The sequence below is a fragment of the Paramisgurnus dabryanus genome, chromosome 4 (assembly GCF_030506205.2).
Source record: "Paramisgurnus dabryanus chromosome 4, PD_genome_1.1, whole genome shotgun sequence".
Taxonomy (NCBI): Eukaryota; Metazoa; Chordata; class Actinopteri; order Cypriniformes; family Cobitidae; genus Paramisgurnus; species Paramisgurnus dabryanus.
The window spans coordinates 25,240,367-25,259,657 of NC_133340.1; the positions used below are offsets into that span (position 1 = coordinate 25,240,367).

At 37.4% G+C, this 19,291-nt stretch overlaps 1 protein-coding gene across 3 annotated transcripts in view; it reads right to left on the reverse strand.

Moving 5' to 3' along the window:
* The window catches only part of npnta (nephronectin a), a 65,729-nt gene that overhangs the window by 5,726 nt on the left and 40,712 nt on the right, over positions 1-19,291 (reverse strand). For all 3 annotated transcript variants that reach the window (XM_065295356.2, XM_065295355.2, XM_065295354.2), the window contains 5 exons: positions 15,188-15,307; positions 10,773-10,907; positions 10,276-10,398; positions 4,575-5,069; positions 2,240-2,329 (listed from right to left, as the gene is read on the reverse strand). In XM_065295356.2, coding sequence (XP_065151428.2) covers positions 2,240-2,329; positions 4,575-5,069; positions 10,276-10,398; positions 10,773-10,907; positions 15,188-15,307 — 963 coding nt within the window. The remainder of the gene's footprint in view (positions 1-2,239; positions 2,330-4,574; positions 5,070-10,275; positions 10,399-10,772; positions 10,908-15,187; positions 15,308-19,291) is intronic.

The following is a 19,291-nucleotide window of genomic DNA, read 5'->3' on the forward strand; positions in this document are numbered from 1 at the left end:
ATAATAACTTATATTTCTATAAATGTGTAGTAAAACTTACTCTATTACAATAAAATCAGTGATGATAATAAGAATTTAAAAAAATAACAAAATACCTGGAAACATTATAGTAGCAGTACATTCAGAAAAAAATATGCTTGGTTATATGCATGAAAACCATCTCACATAAAATAATTGTGCTGTGGGGGGAAATGTGGCCCTATCTGTGAAATCCAGTACATGCATGAACCTAAAGTTGGAGAAAAAATATAGATAGGATGAAGCGTTTTTTTTTTTCATTTTGTTTGTTTGTTTATTGTTTGTTTGAAAGCAGAGGGTCTGTTCTTTTATTTGATATGTTTTTATAATATAAAATATAAAACCTAAAATCTAAAGTTTTTCAACTTAAAGGGGACATATTATTGAAACTCTGACTTTTTTCATGTTTAAATGCTTCTATCAACCTATGAAATGTGAAAAAGATCAACCCAGTACCTTAGTTTTGGTAAACCATTCTCTGCAAGCATGTGAAAAAATAGCTAATTGAAATTTGGCTCCCTTTGTGATGTCATGAGGGGATCTTATTATAATAATACCGCCACTTAATCTGCACTATCCAACCATGACACTGCCATTTAGTGCAGAGATGGAGAGAGAGAGAAAGAAAGAAAGAAAAATAATTGACCACCATTGATCTTCAACTTCAACAAACCACCTGCATTTCATCAGCTCATTTGCATTTAAAGGGACACACCCCAAAACGACACATTTTTGCTCGCACCTTCAATGTGGCAATTTTACTATCATATAATAAATTATCGGTATGGCAGTTTGAGCCAAAACTTCACATTATGTACTTTGGGGACACTAAAGATTTATTTTGATTCATTTTAAAATTTTAATTTATCTTTAAAACTCTTGTGATATGTCCCCGTTAAATTTTCTAACTTTAAGTGAAAATTTTAAGTAAAAAAAATACTTCAATTGGTAACACCTAAAAAATTTAACATTTTCAACAAAAAATTTTACTTTCAATTTTAGGTTTTACTAATTGAAGTATTTTTTTAAGTGTGTAGAATGATTTTATGTAAAAAACAAAAAACAATAAATTACATAAAAAAATTTATAAGCACGGTACCAAATGTGACCTAAACATGTTGTACCATACAACAGGAAACTAAATATACTGTATATTTTGTAACACGTGACCTTTCGTTGTCATGACGCAATTATGTAAAGTCGCGCTGGACCGGAGGAAGACGAGAAGTTGTGGTTTAAAAGCGCATATTTTTTATTTTTCCTGCCAAAAATGATGATCGCTTTGCTAGATAAAACCCGTATGCCTCGTTTGGGATCGTTTAGAGTCCTTTGAAACTGCAATTTTAAACTGCATTAAAACTGTTAAGTGTTGGGGTCCATTAAAGTCCATTAAAATGAGAAAAACCCTGGAATGTTTAGAGATTTAAACATGTTGTACCATACAACAGGAAACTAAATATATATTTTGTAACACGTGACCTTTCGTTGTCATGACGCAATTATGTGAGGTCTCGCTGGGCGTCACAAAACCGGAGGAAGACGAGAAGTTGTGGTTTAAAAGTGCATATTTTTTATTTTTCTTGCCAAAAATGACGATCGCTTTGCTAGATAAGACCCGTATGCCCCGTTTGGGATCGTTTAGAGTCCTTTGAAACTGCAATTTTAAACTGCATTAAAACTGTTAAGTGTTGGGGTCCATTAAAGTCCATTAAAATGAGAAAAATCCTGGAATGTTTAGAGATTTAAACATGTTGTACCATACAACAAGAAACTAAATATATATTTTGTCACATGTGTGAACAGCCTGAAGCTCAAACCTGTGTGCTGGTACAGTCCGCATTGCAGGTTTGCCACTGAACTCCCCAATTACCACAGTGCCCTTGATCGGCACGTTGAGCGGACCGCTCCCAGGGAACTGACCTCGCAAACAGCATGAGGGAAAGCACTTCATGAAAAGTAACTCGAATCTGTGCTATTTCTGAATTTCCCACAAGGACTTGAGAAGTGTGCCTGTTTATATGAAGGCCAATAACCTGTTTCACCTCAAACCACTGAACCGATTCATCTTTTCACTATCACAAGAATTCAATGGGGGCAGTCGTGGCCTAATGGTTAAAGAGTCAGGCTTGCTGGTATGACTTTTGCACAGCTAAACAGTCCAGCTACAGGAAAATTTATATGTAGACACTAGTACACTAGTATTTCGTGGTACTCAGCTCACCTGGGTCGTCCTTCAGCTCTTCTTCTGTGTTCCCCAGTTCAATGTCTAAATCGATACCAAACACGTTGTTCCTGCCGTGATTTCGTGGTACTAGAGGGAAGAAAATTAAAACACATTAGACTTCTGCTAAAACAGCGAACACAAATCTGTCCAAAACGGCTCTTTACTACAAACCAGTCAACCGCTACAGAGCCCTTAAGATTAAGATTTTACGAAGTTTCTGTTCAATTTTATTAAGCCGTCACAATTATTTACCATTATTCATGAAACTCCCCATTGTGATTCAGAGTACAAATTGGTGTTTAAATACTTAAATCGATAATAACATTTAAGCTTTTAGCAGACACCAAGTTCATTTTAGTACCTTAAAGGCGGGGTGCATGATTGTTGGAAACTTCACTTTGAAAAGGGAGTCGGGCCGAGTACCAAAACACACTTGTAGCTAATCAGCAGTAAGGGGCGTGTCTACTAACCGACATCGTTGCCTGGGTTGCGTATCTGTGGGGCGGGTCTATCAAAAGAAGGTCCAGATTCTATTGGGGTAGGGGCGTGTATGTTAAGGTGATTTCAAATATCAACATTGGCTTTCAGAGACCATGCACCCCGCCTTTAAAGGTATATATTGGTAACACATGTATACATATCTGTACATTTCGAACTTTTAAACAAGATAAGACCCTAATGCCTTGTTTGGAATCGTTTAGAGTCCTTTGAAACTGCAATTTTAAACTGCATTAAAACTATTACGTGTTGGGGTCCATTAAAGTCTGGAAAACCCTGGAATGTTTTCCTCAAAAAACATAATTTCTTCTCGACTGAACAAAGAAAGACATCAACATTTTGGATGACATGGTGGTGAGTAAACTATCTGGATTATTTTAAAGACAATGGACTAATCCTTTAAGTGGCCACGACCTTAATTATGCTTTAAGGCTTAATATAAATTAAATTGATGATTAACAAAAAAATTCACACCCCTCACAGTTGTCATAAGAGGCAAAAGTAATTATATAGACCAAAATAACATTTTGTACCAGGCTGTAAACATATTATTTTCTATTGTAGAGATGGGCATTTTAACATAGGGGGTCTATGGTACAGTAATTGACTCCCTTTTGAAGCCTGCCTCTAGTGGCCAGTCGATGAATTGCAGTTTAAGTCACTTCCATATTGGCTTCATCAGAGAGATCGGAAGGTTGTCCCTCGTTACAAATGCTATTCCAGGAAATAATAAGCATATTTATATCGCTGCTTTTCAATTAGTTTCAGGTATTTTCATGACAACAAAGAATATTTGAATGATTGTGTTTGCTTTTTTAAATGCACGACTTAAAGATTGATAGGAGTTCTTATTGATCAAAGAGCCATAGTACGCGCATGATACTTATGAGTATCGATTTCAGACAGATATTTTTAATGGAAAACGCAATGCATCATCACAGCCCTACCTTTTAAAGGGTACAATTGCATTCCAATTGTTAAAACGCTAAATAAATAAATGTAAATTATAAATCTGTAATCCTATATATATAATTTTTATATTTAGTTATGCGTTATCTGCTTTTTATTATTATTTAGAGCCCAATGCTCTGTAGAAAGTGCAATGAGGAGATGTTGGGAACGAACTTGACAAACGCTAAGGACAAGACAAGTTATCCCCTAAATCCTTTCTACCATATCTGAATTATAAACCTGACGAGGGATCGGTGACATTTCTCAAGAGCGAGTGTCTGTACAGCAAAAATACGGCAGGATATCAAGTCTACGTTGTGATTAGCCTATTGATTTCAATTACCCTTCAAGCCGTTTCAGCACAACGTCCTCCTCTGAACAAGATCCAAACATCCGGCAAACAAACTTCACCCTGAGGCTATTGCTGGTGTCAGGGCTACGTAACTTTGACATGATGGTTATTGCTTTTAATTGATTCGAGAGAGGTAATTATAGGTGTCTCTTTAAATCATTTCCCTACTGGTATTTTATAAGCTATCATTACTTATTATGTCTTTTGTAAGATTCAGCACAGGGTAAATGATTCATGTCCTGAAGCTGTGCAGACGAGTAATGTAACCTCGCAAGGTGTGCATTCTGTTTTCATTATGTGTTGTCAACTGGATAAGAGGTTTCCGGATGCAATCCGCCTTCCTGAAAATCTGGCCGCGGGTTTGGCAAAACCCGAGATGCCCATAAAACAGCATGTATGAACAAAATACAACAAATATATCCAGTCATACAGCTGCATTTATGAATGGGAAAACAGCTCCTCATATCTAAATTAAAAAGATCTCCAAGTACCCATGATGCAACAGGATGAATTAAAATTGAGTTTACTTACTGTGCACATCTCCTCTTTGTTTCTGAGTGATGTTTTTGATGTTGTTGTCAACCGGGGTGACCACTGGTATGACGGGTCTGCGAGTCGGGATTAAGGGGACCACCGGTATGACAGGTCTGCGAGTCGGGATTAAGGGGACCACCGGTATGACAGGTCTGCGAGTCGTGATTAAAGGGACCACCGCTGTGACCACCGGGGCTTTGGTGGTGGGATTCTGTGGAGAAGGGACCTTTGGTTTAGGGGTCACGAGGACAGGAGGTTTACGGGTTGGAACGAGAGGTCTCCAAGTTGTGGTTGTCGGGACTTTAATGGAAGGTGTGACTTTCTTTATCGGCGGAGCTCTAGTAGGTGAAATCCTTTTGGCCGTCACTGGTGGTCTGCTTGTGGTGGTGGGCCTCTTGTGGTCCGAGTCTGGGATTTTGTTGCCCCCTTTGTTGTTATTGCTTGGTGTGGTCTTTCCTGGTCGCGGAGGGTCAATGATCACCTTTGGGATGGCTAAAAAAAGAATATACAGTGTTGAGATTCACATCTCTGCCTTTTCATTTTTTTATGTAATCGATAGGGAATGAGATAAAGCATATTTGGCGTGCTGACCATGCTCCTTCCAAACTTAGTTAAATAAACTTTATTGTATGCAAAATTAAAAGTTTTTGGACATAAATATATGTGAAACCTACAAAAAAATCCACTTTTTAATCCTCATTAAACAAAAGCAGTCTGATTAGAAATGCTGTTTTTATTCTCTTAATGTGTTAATGTGATGTCATACTGATAAAGCCCCACCCACAGCCACTGACTATCATTGTCTATTGTCTATTTTGCTATTGTCCCAGACTGTATTCACAAGAATCAAATATATTTTTAACCAAAAGCGTTCACTGTTTGTTGGTAAAGAAGTGAGGAACTGTAGCTCATTTGCATTTAAAGGTACACACATTTGCTCCCACCCAAATAGGGTCATTTTGGACATGCTATAATAAATTATCTATAGGGTATTTTGAGCTGAAACTTCACAGACACAGTCTGGGCACACCTGAGACTTACATTACATCTTTTAAAAATTGGCATAATAGGTGCCCTTTAATGTATTTATTATTCATTTTTTGATAGATGACTTTTTAAAATATGGGTCAATGACGTGACGTTAATTATTTAGTGTACGTATGAATAAATTACATGTAATAGGGTCAAAATTTCAAAATAAATGTGCAGATTTCTTGCATACATTCTCTTTTTTGAGGACCAAGTCTAAAATGTCCGGTTTTATTTCATTTTGAATGAATATTTAGTATGGGGGATGAAAAATGACTTAAGTGTATATAAATAAATAAATATATAAATATGTAAATAAATAAATGTAGATATACGGATATAAATGTAGAAATAAATAAATAAATGCAGAAATAAATAAGTAATTAATTAAATGAATAAATAAAAAAATGTAGAAATACATAAATAAATGTAGAAATAAATAAATAATAAATTAAATGCATAAATAAAAATAAATAAATGCAGACATAAATAAATAAATAAATATCGTTTTTGCACAATTTCATTAATTTCTACATTTATTTATGTATTTCAACATTTCTTTATATATATATTTTTTTTATAATATGGGGGATAATTGCAAAAATGTCAAAGTGGTGTAGCCGGTCTGTGTCAAATGGTGTAACTAGTATTTTTTTTAATTAAATTATAAATATTTTCATAAAAAATGTGAAATAAAATATAATCATCTAGTTTAGTGTAATATGATTTTTTTTTACATACATTTCTACATCATTTGTCTAAGATTATTTAGAAAACAGAGCTGTTTTCTGCATATGTAAGGACAAATATTACAAAAATGCATTAAAATTTACATTTAGAAATAACCATTAAATTATATTTTAAAATGATTTTTTAAAATGATTTCACTTACATGCCATCAAGGTGGATAAAATATTTAACATTTCTCATTCTTTGGCGCAATTTGTTGTTACAACATTTGACATCTTCATGTCCCTTTAGTCTTAACTTTTATAAAAATGGTGCAAATGTAATTTTTTATTGCATAAAATTAACATAAATACACAGTGCATTGAAATAAACCTGATGCATGCTTTTAAAACAAGTTTAAAAAAAATTAATTTCTCATCTTGCCAAACGTTTTTGTCACTGACCCATATACAAAAAGCAAAAAAAAAAGTTTGATGGCCTATTAGAAATATTTCTTGCCTGTAAATATTCCCAATTCACCATTAGCGGTTGTGGCACATAATTTCGAATCCTGCTTGGAAGCTCCGGTGGAAATTTTACCATATATTGTTTCGTCAAAATTGGAAAGGCCATTTTCAGCTCGCGTGTACGACGGATGCAAAGGAGTCATCCGTCAAATCTGACATCAATACCAGAGCAGCAGACTGGCCCTCGTGCTTTTGTCATTCTCGAGAAGCTATATGAATGTGAAAACGCTATCTCGAATTTCACAGGAGCTTTGATATGCGACTCCAAAAAAAGCTGTAATTCAACCCTTTCGGCACCTGAGACACACCTGGCTGAAGGATGCCAGAACAGATCCGGGAAATTGGTTGCCTCGTTGGTTTAATAATCATTTAAGCAGGTGTCGAGCACACAGACCCATATTTCCATCCACTTAAGAAAACATAAATCAGATTTCAACACTACACAAACGTAGCTGCTGGTATGTCAAAGTGCGAAACATTGTTGTGATGTCATACGATGATCATGGTGGCCCTTACTTTGTTCACACAGTAAAAAATTCTGGGTTTTTTCAACCCAGCGTTGGGTCAAAAAGGCACAAACATAGGCGTTAGGTTAAATTAATTTAGAAAATGTTTCAATTTGACACCACAATGGGTTAAACAAATATAAAGATACACGAAAATCAAAAAAATGTATGAAGAAAAAGAGTGTGATTATTTTCTTAAGTCGCAAAAGGTCTTTAACATTTATTCTTAATGTTACACAAACTGCATAGCCGCTGATGGACTCCAGAAATTCCAAAGACATTTATGAGGATTTCTCTCAGGATTCTCACTATGGCACTTATGAACATTCCCAGTCTTGTCCTTCAGCCCCTTTATGCTCTTTTGGTGCTACGGGATGGTTATGTTGACAGGTGAACAATCTACCTGCGTTAAACTTCCTGACTGAGAGCTGTGGCTTTTCTTTAGGAATTTGAATCATCCGTCTTCTTTTCTTTCCTGACAAGTGCCCCAATCCCAGCCGAAGGGAAACAATCTGGAGAGGCTGTTGTCACCACATGGCTTTCTACGGTGATGGCGGACATTACCATTTAAAGGGACAGTTCACCCGAAATTAAAAATCCTTATGTTATATACAAACCTAGATACATTTGTTCTGCTGAACACAAAGAAAGATATTTGTAATGAAGCAGAAAACAGAAGCACCACTGACTTCCATAGCAGGAAAAAGTACTACTATGGAAGTAAATGGTGCTCAAAAACGGTTTGGTTACAAACATAGCTCAAAAATCTTCCTTTATGTTTATCAGAAGTAATACAGGTTTTTAAAAACATGAGGGTGAGTAAATGATGACAGATTTTTCATTTTTGGGTGCACTGTTCCTTACAGTATGTCCCAGACATACTGTACTGTAATGGTTTGACATTTATGTTATCTGACCTCTGGCACTGTTGGCGTTTGGTCATAATATTTCCGTAAACCCTAGGTCAAAGTGTCAATATTTTGTTGCTGGTCGTTTACACAAAGATGACAGCTTTATAAAAAGACATGTACACGATGGAGCTCCTCCAAAGTCCATCAAGCCGTACCCTTTAACCTCCTAATAGCAACTTTGACCGTGCTCCTGTGCTTAAAGTGCACTTATTTGGTTGCTAAAAACAAGGTTATTTTGTGTATTTAGTATAATACAATGTGTTTGCGTGGTTTATGGTTCAAAAAACACTTTATTTTCCACATACCGTACATTTTTGTAGCTCCAGATTGCACTCTCTTTCTGAAACGCATGGATTTCAAAAGTGCAGGGTCCCTGATTGGCCAGCTAATCTGTACATTGTGATTGGTTGGAATACCTCTGACGTCAGCAGGAAATGTGACGCTCCTTACCATGTTTGAAAGATTCGCTCACAATGCAATGCTAACAGGAGTTCACTTACAGGCGGTGAGTTCGAAGCAGGAGGAATTCTGATATTGTCGGTCTTGTCTACATCAGCAATCCCAGGAAATAAACTTTTGCATACAATCCGTGTGTTTGTTGTAGTCCAAGAAAAGAGATTTACGTTGGAGACAATAACTCGAGTCTTTGGGGTTTGTACCTTTTGCATATCGTTAACATGAACTAATACAAACTTACAAAACAAAGGAAATATAAAAACATGAATCGGACAATAGGTGCCTTTTAACATCTAATCTTTTGAGTTTCCAAAACTTAATCTGATGGTGCTTTTGAAAGCACCTTTCCACTTCATTTTGATTTAAAATGCACATACAATCTGTGCAACACTTTGGAGACATGTGTTTATATAATATATATCAAAATCATTTCAATTGAAAACAGATGGGGCCAATTACAGCGCTACCTGATCTATAATGTGATTGGTTCTACCTTAAGTAAATTTGAGCTTTCATTTATCCAAATTAGGAATTTTATTGCTGTGAAATGACTAGTCAGATGGTCTGTTAATTTTTATTTTCATTTAGCTAATACGCATTAAGGTCATTCCCAGGAAATGGTGCCATTTGTGCCAGAAAATTTCTGGAAGTCTTTTTACGTTTTGTGCCAAACTTGTTGCGTACCCAGAAGTTACAAGCGAAGGTGAAATATCTGGCCTTATATATAGCAAATTTCACCAGACCACAAAATTTTGCCAGGAACATTGCTGAGAATCCTAATGTAAATCTCTTCTTAAAGGTGCAGTGTGTAAATTTTAGCGGCATCTAGTGGTGAGGTCACAAAATGCAACCAATGGCTTAGTCCACTGCTCACCCCTCGCTTTTGAAACACATAGAGAAGCTACGGTAGCCGCCACCAGACAAACATGTCATCGTCGGAGACAACTTAGTAAAAAAATGTGTCCGTTAAGGGCTTCTGTAAAAAAATGGCGGCACAAAATGGTGACTTCCATGTAAGGAGACCCTCGGTGTATGTAGATAAAAAGGTCTTGTTCTAAGGTAATAAACACATACCGGTTCATTATGAAAGGTCTTTATACACCCCTGATAATATAGTTTTGTATATCATTTTGCATTTCTGTCAAGAGATCCTTCTAAAAATTACACACTGCACCTTTAAATCTTAAAGTGATAGTCCACCCAAAAATGAAAAGTCTGTCATGATTTACTCACTCTCGTGTTGTTACAAACCTATATACATTTCTTTGTTCTGATGAACACGAAGGAAGATATTTTGAGCAATGTTTGTAACCAAACCATTTGGGCACCATTGACTTCCATTGGATTTTTCTTTCCAACTGTGGAAGTCAATGGTGCTTCTGTTTCCTGCATGATTACAAATATTGTGTTCAGAAATGTATACAGGTTTGTAACTTGAAGGTGAGTAAATTCTGACAAAATTTTCATTTTGGGGTGAACTATACCTTTAAAAGTTGTGTATCACAACATCCACTGTATGATAATGAAATAATTTCATGAATGAAAAAACAAAGGTTTTACGCTGCTGTAGTCGCGGTAAATCATTGTATTGGATACTTACGTTTGCAGTCGAAGCCCATGCCTCTATAGCCATCTTTACACTTGCACTTGTATGAACCCGGTGTGTTGTAGCAGGTGGCATGCGGACCACATTGAAGATGAACTGAAGCGCATTCATTCACATCTGAAAAAATGGTAACATTTAAATCAACATCATCAACAATGTGACAAAACCTACTAAGATGTCTCGCTGTCAATAAAGGTGGCCGCCTTCTAAAGCAGCGCCATAACTTAGGATAGGAACCACATGATTGACGGATAAAATTATTTTTTAATATTCAAAACCTTTACAAAGGTCCTAATATAGATCTGTCAGGTGCAGATATGTGACCCAGGACCATAAAAATGAGCCATAAGGGTCAATTTATTGAAATTGAGATTCATACATCATCTGTTAGGATAGGACAATATTTGGCCGAGATACAACTACTTGAAAATCTGGATATTTGACCCAACCATGAGCTGAAACAACCCAACATTTCCCCCCTCACAATTTACCTGTGCACTGATATTTCCCGTTGATGTATTGCAGGTCAAAGCCGTCATGGCACTTGCAAATGTAACTTCCAAAAGTGTTGATGCATTTCCGGAAGCGAGGACAAACGGCTAGGCCCGTGGCGCACTCGTCCACATCTGCGAAACGAGCAGACGCATCAATCATTTGCTGCTTACTTTCATACTCCACTGATTCTTTGATCCAGTTTGGATCGATGTCGAAGTCTCCGTGAATAAGAGACTTGAGCTCAAAGGACCAAATTATCTCAGCAGGTAAATCTATGAAGCCATCTGATAATTCTCCAATAGATTAAGGAGGATGGAGTAATATGAGCCAAACCTTTTTTCTAGGCATCTGACATCTTAAAAGCATGTGATGGTATTTTTTTAGTGACTTATTTTTTTCAAAGTAATTTATGCTATAAATTATAACTATAACACTTCACTTTGTGAAAATATAACCTTGATATCTTCATTAGTGACTAAGTAAGGTCATGTCAAAGGTGAAACCAATGATTGAAATTAAACTTTGATGCTCCAAATCTCATCATAATGCTGTGTACGCACCAAATGCAAATTCTACAATTTGCATGAGTAGATAACATACAAAGTCAATGCAAAGACGCAAATGGCGCAAACTGAGGGGGAACGATTGCTGCGGAAACGCGTTTGAGGCTACTTGTGAAAATCGTTGAATTCACGAAAATATTCAACTCAAGCGGAAAATTTCATGACGTGAAGTTAAATCCCATGAGTAATCTAGAGCTATGAATACGACGCTTTGCATTTGGTGTGTACACGGCATTAAATAATAATGTTGCGTAAGCACCAGACGCGAATTTAACTATTTGCACGAGTAAATTACATAGAAAGTCAATGCAAAGACGCGAATGGTGCAAACTGCATCAGTTCGCATCATTTGCGTCATTGCATTGATTTCGTTTGCAATCTACTAGTGAAAATTGTGAATTCACGAAAATATTCAACTCAAGTGGAAAATTCGCATAACGTGAAGTTAAATACCGCAAGTAATCTAAAGCGATGAACAAAATGCTTCGTGTTAGATGTGTGCGCAGGATTCGATTATAATGTTGCGTACACACCAAACGCGAATTCAAGGATTTGCACAAGTAGATTACATACAAAGTCAATGCAAAGACGTTAATAGATGCAAATTTGTGTGGGGCGATGCGAATTAAGCGAATCAATGGGAAACCAATGACTGAAATTAAACTTTGAGGCTCCAAATCTCATCATAATGCTGCGTACACACCAAACGTCAATTCAACAATTTGTGCAAGTAGATTTCATAGAAAGTCAATGCAAAGACGCAAATTGTGCAAACTGAGGGGGCACGATTGCTGCGGAAACGCGTTTGAGGCTACTTGTGAAAATCGTTGAATTCACGAAAATATTCAACTCAAGTGGAAAATTTCATGACGTGAAGTTAAATCCCATGAGTAATCTAGAGCTATGAACACGACGCTTTGCATTTGGTGTGTATGCGGCATTAAATTATAATGTTGCGTACGCACCAGCTGCGAATTTAACAGTTTGCACGAGTAAATTACAAAGAAAGTACATTTAAAGACGCGAATGGTGCAAACTGCCGGGGCACGATTGCCGCGGAAACGCGTTTGAGACAAATAGCGCATTTTCACGGCAAAAGCACCGCCCAGTTCGCATCATTTGCGTCATTGCATTGACTTTGTTTGTAATCTACTCGTGAAAATCGTTGAATTCACAAAAATATTCAACTCAAGTGGAAAATTTCATGACATAAAGTTAAATCCCATGAGTAATCTAGAGCTATGAACACGACGCTTTGCATTTGGTGTGTACGCGGCATTAAATTATAATGTTGCGTACGCACCAGACGCAAATTTAACAATTTGCACGAGAAAATTACATAGAAAGTCAATGCAAAGACGCCAATGGTGCAAACTGCTGGGGCTACTTTGTTTGTAATCTACTTGTGAAAATCGCTGAATATTCAACCATAACGTGAAGTTAAATACCGCAAGTAATCTAAAGCGATGAACAAAATGCTTCGCATTTGATGTGTACGCAGGATTCGATTATAATGTTGCGTACACACCAAACGCGAATTCAAGGATTTGCACAAGTAGATTACATACAAAGTCAATGCAAAGACGTTAATAGATGCAAATTCGTGTGGGGCGATGCGAATTAAGCGAATCAATGGGAAACCAATGACTGAAATTAAACTTTGATGCTCCAAATCTCATCATAATGCTGTGTACACACTAAACGTCAATTCAACAATTTGTGCAAGTAGATTTCATTGAAAGTGAATGCAAAGACGCAAATTGTGCGAACTGGGGGGCGCGATTGCCGCGGAAACACATTTGAGGCGAATAGCGCGTTTTCACAGCAACGCGCCAACCAGTTCATGTCATTTGTGTCTTTGAATTGACTTAGTTTGTAATCTACTTGTGAAAATCGCTGAATATTTAACTCGAGTGGAAAATTAGGATAACGTGAAGTTAAATACCGCAAGTAATCTAAAGCGATGAACGAAATGCTTCGCGTTTGATGTGTACGCAGGATTCGATTATAATGTTGCGTACACACCAAACACGAATTCAAGGATTTGCACAAGTAGATTACATACAAAGTCAATGCAAAGATGTTAATAGATGCAAATTCGTGTGGGGCGATGCGAATTAAGCGAATCAATGGGAAACCAATGACTGAAATTAAACTTTGATGCTCCAAATCTCATCATAATGCTGCGTACACACCAAACGTCAATTCAACAATTTGTGCAAGTAGATTTCATTGAAAGTGAATGCAAAGACACAAATTGTGCGAACTGGGGGGCGCGATTGCCGCGGAAACACATTTGAGGCGAATAGCGCGTTTTCACGGCAACGCGCCAACCAGTTCGCGTCATTCGTGTCTTTGAATTGACTTAGTTTATAATCTACTCATGAAAATCGTTGTATTCACGAAAATATTTAACTCAAGTGGAAAATTCGCATGACGTGAAGTTAAATCCCACGAGTAATCTAGAGCGATGAAAGCAATGCTTCGCGTTTGGTGTGTACGCAGCATTCGATTATAATGTTGCGTACACACCAAACGTGAATTCAACAATTTGCGCAAGCAGATTACATACAAAGTCAATACAAAGACGCAAATTGTGCGAACGGGGGGCGCGATTTCCGATTTCTGCTATTCGGATTTCTTCGAGTGAAAAAAGTTTAATACAGTGAGAAATATTAAGCGAAAAACATGATGCGAATGCACGTTTCGCATTTGTTGTGTAAGCAGCATAAGACTTTAGTCTGGATTTTATAGACATTTTAAATACATTATGGTTTAGTTGGTGCTCTCATTAGGGATGCTGTAACCATGTTTGGATGATTTTTGCAGCAAGATGATAAAATATATCTCATATGCCTGCTGAAGCATCTGAAACAAAACTGTTGAGTATTTTTCTACAAGATGTAACATCGTGAACTTCAGAACTTATAAACATGACCCATGCACCCGCAATGCTCAGTGGGAGTACCATTAGTGTGAAGTAAACTCAATACATTTGTGTTCATGTCTGAATATCCATCTGTCTGTAGCTGCCCCCAGAGCATAAGTCCTTTACTAAAATACCTCGAGTTGAACATCTGTGCGGTAAACGGTAAGGTGGTCAGTCGCTGATTGATGGCCACATTAAAAAAAAATTCCCATCGCTGCCTGCGTTCCCATTTTCATAGCCTCCAGATGAATGAGATACAGGTCGAGAAAAAATTAAAGAGGCAGTAAGACATATGTGTTTAACAGACTAAAGGTTAACCGACTCAATTTGTCACATTCCATTTGTGATTTACTGATGTGTGCGGTGACACGCAAACTTAACATCTGAACGGATGCTGCTGTAATGCGTTCTGTAAAGCTCTGTATCTGTGACTGCGAAATGGCATTAAAACAGTCATTTCAAATGCAATTACCGAATCAAAGGATAAAAGTCACAGCCTGATTGTGAAGGACCGCTGTGATACTCAAGGTCGATGACTGAAAGCGACTCTTTACTACGTGTTTATAGCCACAAACGGTGTCATGTAGTATTCCAACAATGACAAAACGAAGATCTAATTCTCTCTTTTAAACTACAACCACTTACATTTCTCATGATTTGATTTCTCCCTGATGACTCCTTAAAATGTTACTCAAGTCTTTTGCTCATAATTCAGTTGTTTTCCACCTTCTTTCTAACCCTTGGGATTTAACAAATGACATCCGGTGCTCATGTTGGCTGTGAGTTATCTGGATCAGTCGAGTCATTCAATAACAGCAAATCCTGCATTATAGACCCTTTAATTTGATTCCTAATAAGTAAAAAGCAGTAAAGTTTAACTGGCTCCTGGGAAAATGCTGCATTACCCATAAGCACATACCCACGCAGGTCCTGCCATCTGGAGCAAGCTGTAGACCTGGAGAAGGGCATTGGCAGCGAACTTCTCCTTTCATTACTTCACAGCCGTACTGGCAATTTGCCATGCCGCACGTCCGGGCATCTGTAAGAAAGACAAGATTTAGCGGTTATGATACAAACACCATATTGTCACAACTTCAACATGTCGTAAAACTGCAAACGTGAGGAAAATATTACTAACAGATTGTCCCTATACGAGCAACTAAGCATGTAGAAATAAGAAGGGCTATGCATTGCACTTTTGAAATAAGGGACAGGTCGGGAAATGCAAGGCACTATTCCATATTTAGCCATGTGGCCTTGAAGGGAAAGGGCAGTGAAGCAGATAACCTTGCTTTATTAGATTTTGCTGTGATCTACCAACCCTGTGGAAAAACACCATTACATGCTTTTAACCTGCGTTGAAGATTTAAAACAAATGGCACAGCATTCCTGCTGGAGAAATGAATGCAGAGAGGAGAAAAAGTCAAAAATTACATGTTTATTTTTCTATCTGGACGGGTGAATGATGGCAGCATATCGGGACTGGTGAATAATGCCAATATATCGGGGGGATAGGTGGGAAAAAATCAGTATATATTGGGACAGGCGAATAATACCAATATGTCGAGACAGATGAGTTATAGCAATATTTTGGGATGGGTGAATAATAGCAGTATATTGGGACAGGTGAAAAATAACAGTATATACCAGGACAGGCGAATAATATCAATTTAATGGAGGGGTTTGACAGATGAATAATATCAATATAACGGGACAGGGAAATACCAGAAAAGGCGAATAACACTAATACATCGGGAGAGATGAAGATTAGCAGTATATCAGGACAGTTGAAAATATAGTGTATATCAGGCCAAAATAACACCAATATACCGGGTCAGTTGAACAACAGCAATATATCGTGTCAGCCAAATAACAGAAATATACCGGGGCAGTCACACAAAACCAATATACCGGGACAGCAAAATAACAGAAATATACCAGGGCAGGCGAATAATACCAATATATCAGGACAGTTAAATAACAGAAGTATACCAGCTCAGTCGAACAATACCAATATACCGTGTCAGCCAAATAACGGAAATATTCTGGGACAGTCGAACAACACCAATATATAGAGACAGCCAAATAACAGAAATATACAAGGGCAGGCGAATAATACCAATATATCAGGACAGTTAAATAACAGAAATATACCAGGTCAGGTGAACAATAACAATATACCGTGCCAGCCAAATAACGGAAATATACCGGGACAGGCGAATAATACCAATATACCGGGACGGCTAAATAACAGAAATATACCGGGGCAGGCGAATAACACAAATATATCGGGATAGCCAAATAACAGAAATATACCAGGGCAGGCGAATAATACCAATATACCGGGACGGCTAAATAACAGAAATATAACGGGGCAGGCGAATAATACCAATATATCGGGACAGCCAAATAACAGAAATATACCAGGGCAGGCGAATAATACCAATATACCGGGACGGCTAAATAACAGAAATATACCGGGGCAGGCGAATAACACAAATATATCGGGATAGCCAAATAGCAGAAATATACCAGGGCAGGCGAATAATACCAATATACCGGGACGGCTAAATAACAGAAATATACCGGGGCAGGCGAATAACACAAATATATCGGGATAGCCAAATAGCAGAAATATACCAGGGCAGGCGAATAATACCAATATATCGGGACGGACAAATAACAGAAATATACCGGGGCACGCGAATAACAGAAATATACCGGGACAGCTAAATAACAGAAATATACCGGGACAAGTGAATAATACCAATATACCGGGACAGCAAAATAGCAGAAATATCCCCCGGCAGGCAAATAATATCAAATATACCGGGACAGCAAAAGAAATATACCGGGGACAGGAGAATAACAGCAATATACCGCGGAAGTAAAATATCATCAATATATCGGGATGGGCGAGCAATACCAATATACCGGGGCAGCAGAATAACAGAAATATAACGGGGCAGGCGAATAATACCAATATATCGGGACAGTTAAATAACAGAAGTATACCAGGTCAGGCCAACAATAGCAATATACCGGGTCAGGCGAATAATACAACTATATCGGGACAGGTGAAAAATAACAGTATATATCAGGGCAGATGAATAACACCAACAAATAGGACCAGGTGAATTATATCAATATAACAGAGATAGGTGAATAATACCAATATACCGGGACAGGCGAATAATACCAATATACCAGGACAAGCGAGCAAAGGCAATATATCGGGCCAGGCAAACAGCAGCAATATACCAGGGATAGGTGAATAATATCAACATATAGGCACAGGTGAATAATATCAATATACCAAGGATAGGTGAATTATACCAATATACTGGGACAGGTAATTAACAGATGTATTTCGGGTCAGGTGAATAATAACAATATGTCGGGATGATCAAACAGCAGCAGATTTACTGTGACAAGTGAATAACAGAAGTATACCGGGACAGGCAAATAATACAAATATATGAATAACACACAAATAGTGAAAAAGTAGTAACAGGTGAATAACACACAAATAGTAATAATAATAATAATAATACAATTTAAATAATAAATAAAATAAAATACAGAGACAGGCGAATAATATCAATATGTCAGGGCATTTTGGTACAAGCAAATAATAAAAATGTATTGGGACAGGCGAACAATAGCGATATATTGGGACAGGCGAATAATAGAAGTATATTGAGATGGGCGAAAAGCATCAAATATATTATGACAGGTGAATATCAGAAGTGGGAAAGGAAATATCAATATACCGGGAAAGGTGAATAATAGCAGTATATCAGAACAGGTGAATAATAACCATATACTGGGCTAGACAAATTATTATAACCTTATAACATGTCCAAACCTGTAAAACGAATAGTTTATTTGAATAATGACAAATAATTTAAACTGTATGCAAGACATTTCTGGTAAATTTCTATGACAAAGTTTTGAAAAAAATTGAGTCAGACGTGCAAGCCCAAGCAAACTCCTTTCAGATAACCCCCAACCTCTCCTAACAGTGCAATCATTTGCGATTCAATCATGTACGATCCCTGTACCGCACCGAACTTCAAAGACCAGCTCCATACTGTGATTAACTGTGATTCAATGCTGTTTGCTGAAGTGTGAGGAGTGGGGAGGTGAGAAAAATATTTATCAGCGAGAGGAATCTTAAAGCTCGTGGAGCAGCAGTTTAACGCAGGGCAAGCACAGGCACGGTCCACCTGGCGTAGTCAGAATAGCTCTGGGCCAGCAATAAGATTTAGCCTTTACTGGCAGGGTTGAAGTTCACAGCTTTCTCATAATTGTGTGAGTCATTTTAAAGCTCTCTGCTGGCTTGAGCGACTCACTGAGGCACTTAGGATGATTTGTGGAGCTTTAGACACCGATGCACACGCATATTTGAAGCACTATAAGAGAGGACATTACATAGATGCAATGGTTTTTATACTAAGTTAATAATAAAATTCTTTAGTCTTCTCAGTTTGTCACGCCACAAAAAATGTGTTATTAACTACCCAGACAAATTTGAATGATTGGAAAAAGTCAAGTGAATAAAATGTTATTAAAATCTTGAAAAAACAGGCATGATTCTCTGTTCTCAAACGCTGGGGGCGTGTCCTCTGTAGGCTCAGAAACCACGCCCAGTCACAGAAGAGCTGCCATCTTTCTTATACTGCTACAACCTGAATGGACGCTTGCGACTGTTTTAGAGGCGGGGCCATGTTCAGTGGCTTCAGTGCATCATCGAGCCACCATTTTTTAGCCCCGCCCAAATAATCCTGAACACAGAAATGTGAAAAAAATAACGGTTTAACCGTGTCGGTTTACACAGACTTTTAAGGGAACATATAATGAAAATCTGACTTTTTCCATGTTTAAGTGCTAAAATTGGGTCTCCAGTGCTTCTATCAATCTAGAAAATGTGAAAAAGATAAACCCAGTAACTTAGTTTTGGTAAACCGTTCTCTGCAAGCATGTGAAAAAATAGGTAATTGAAATTTGGCTCTTCTTGTGA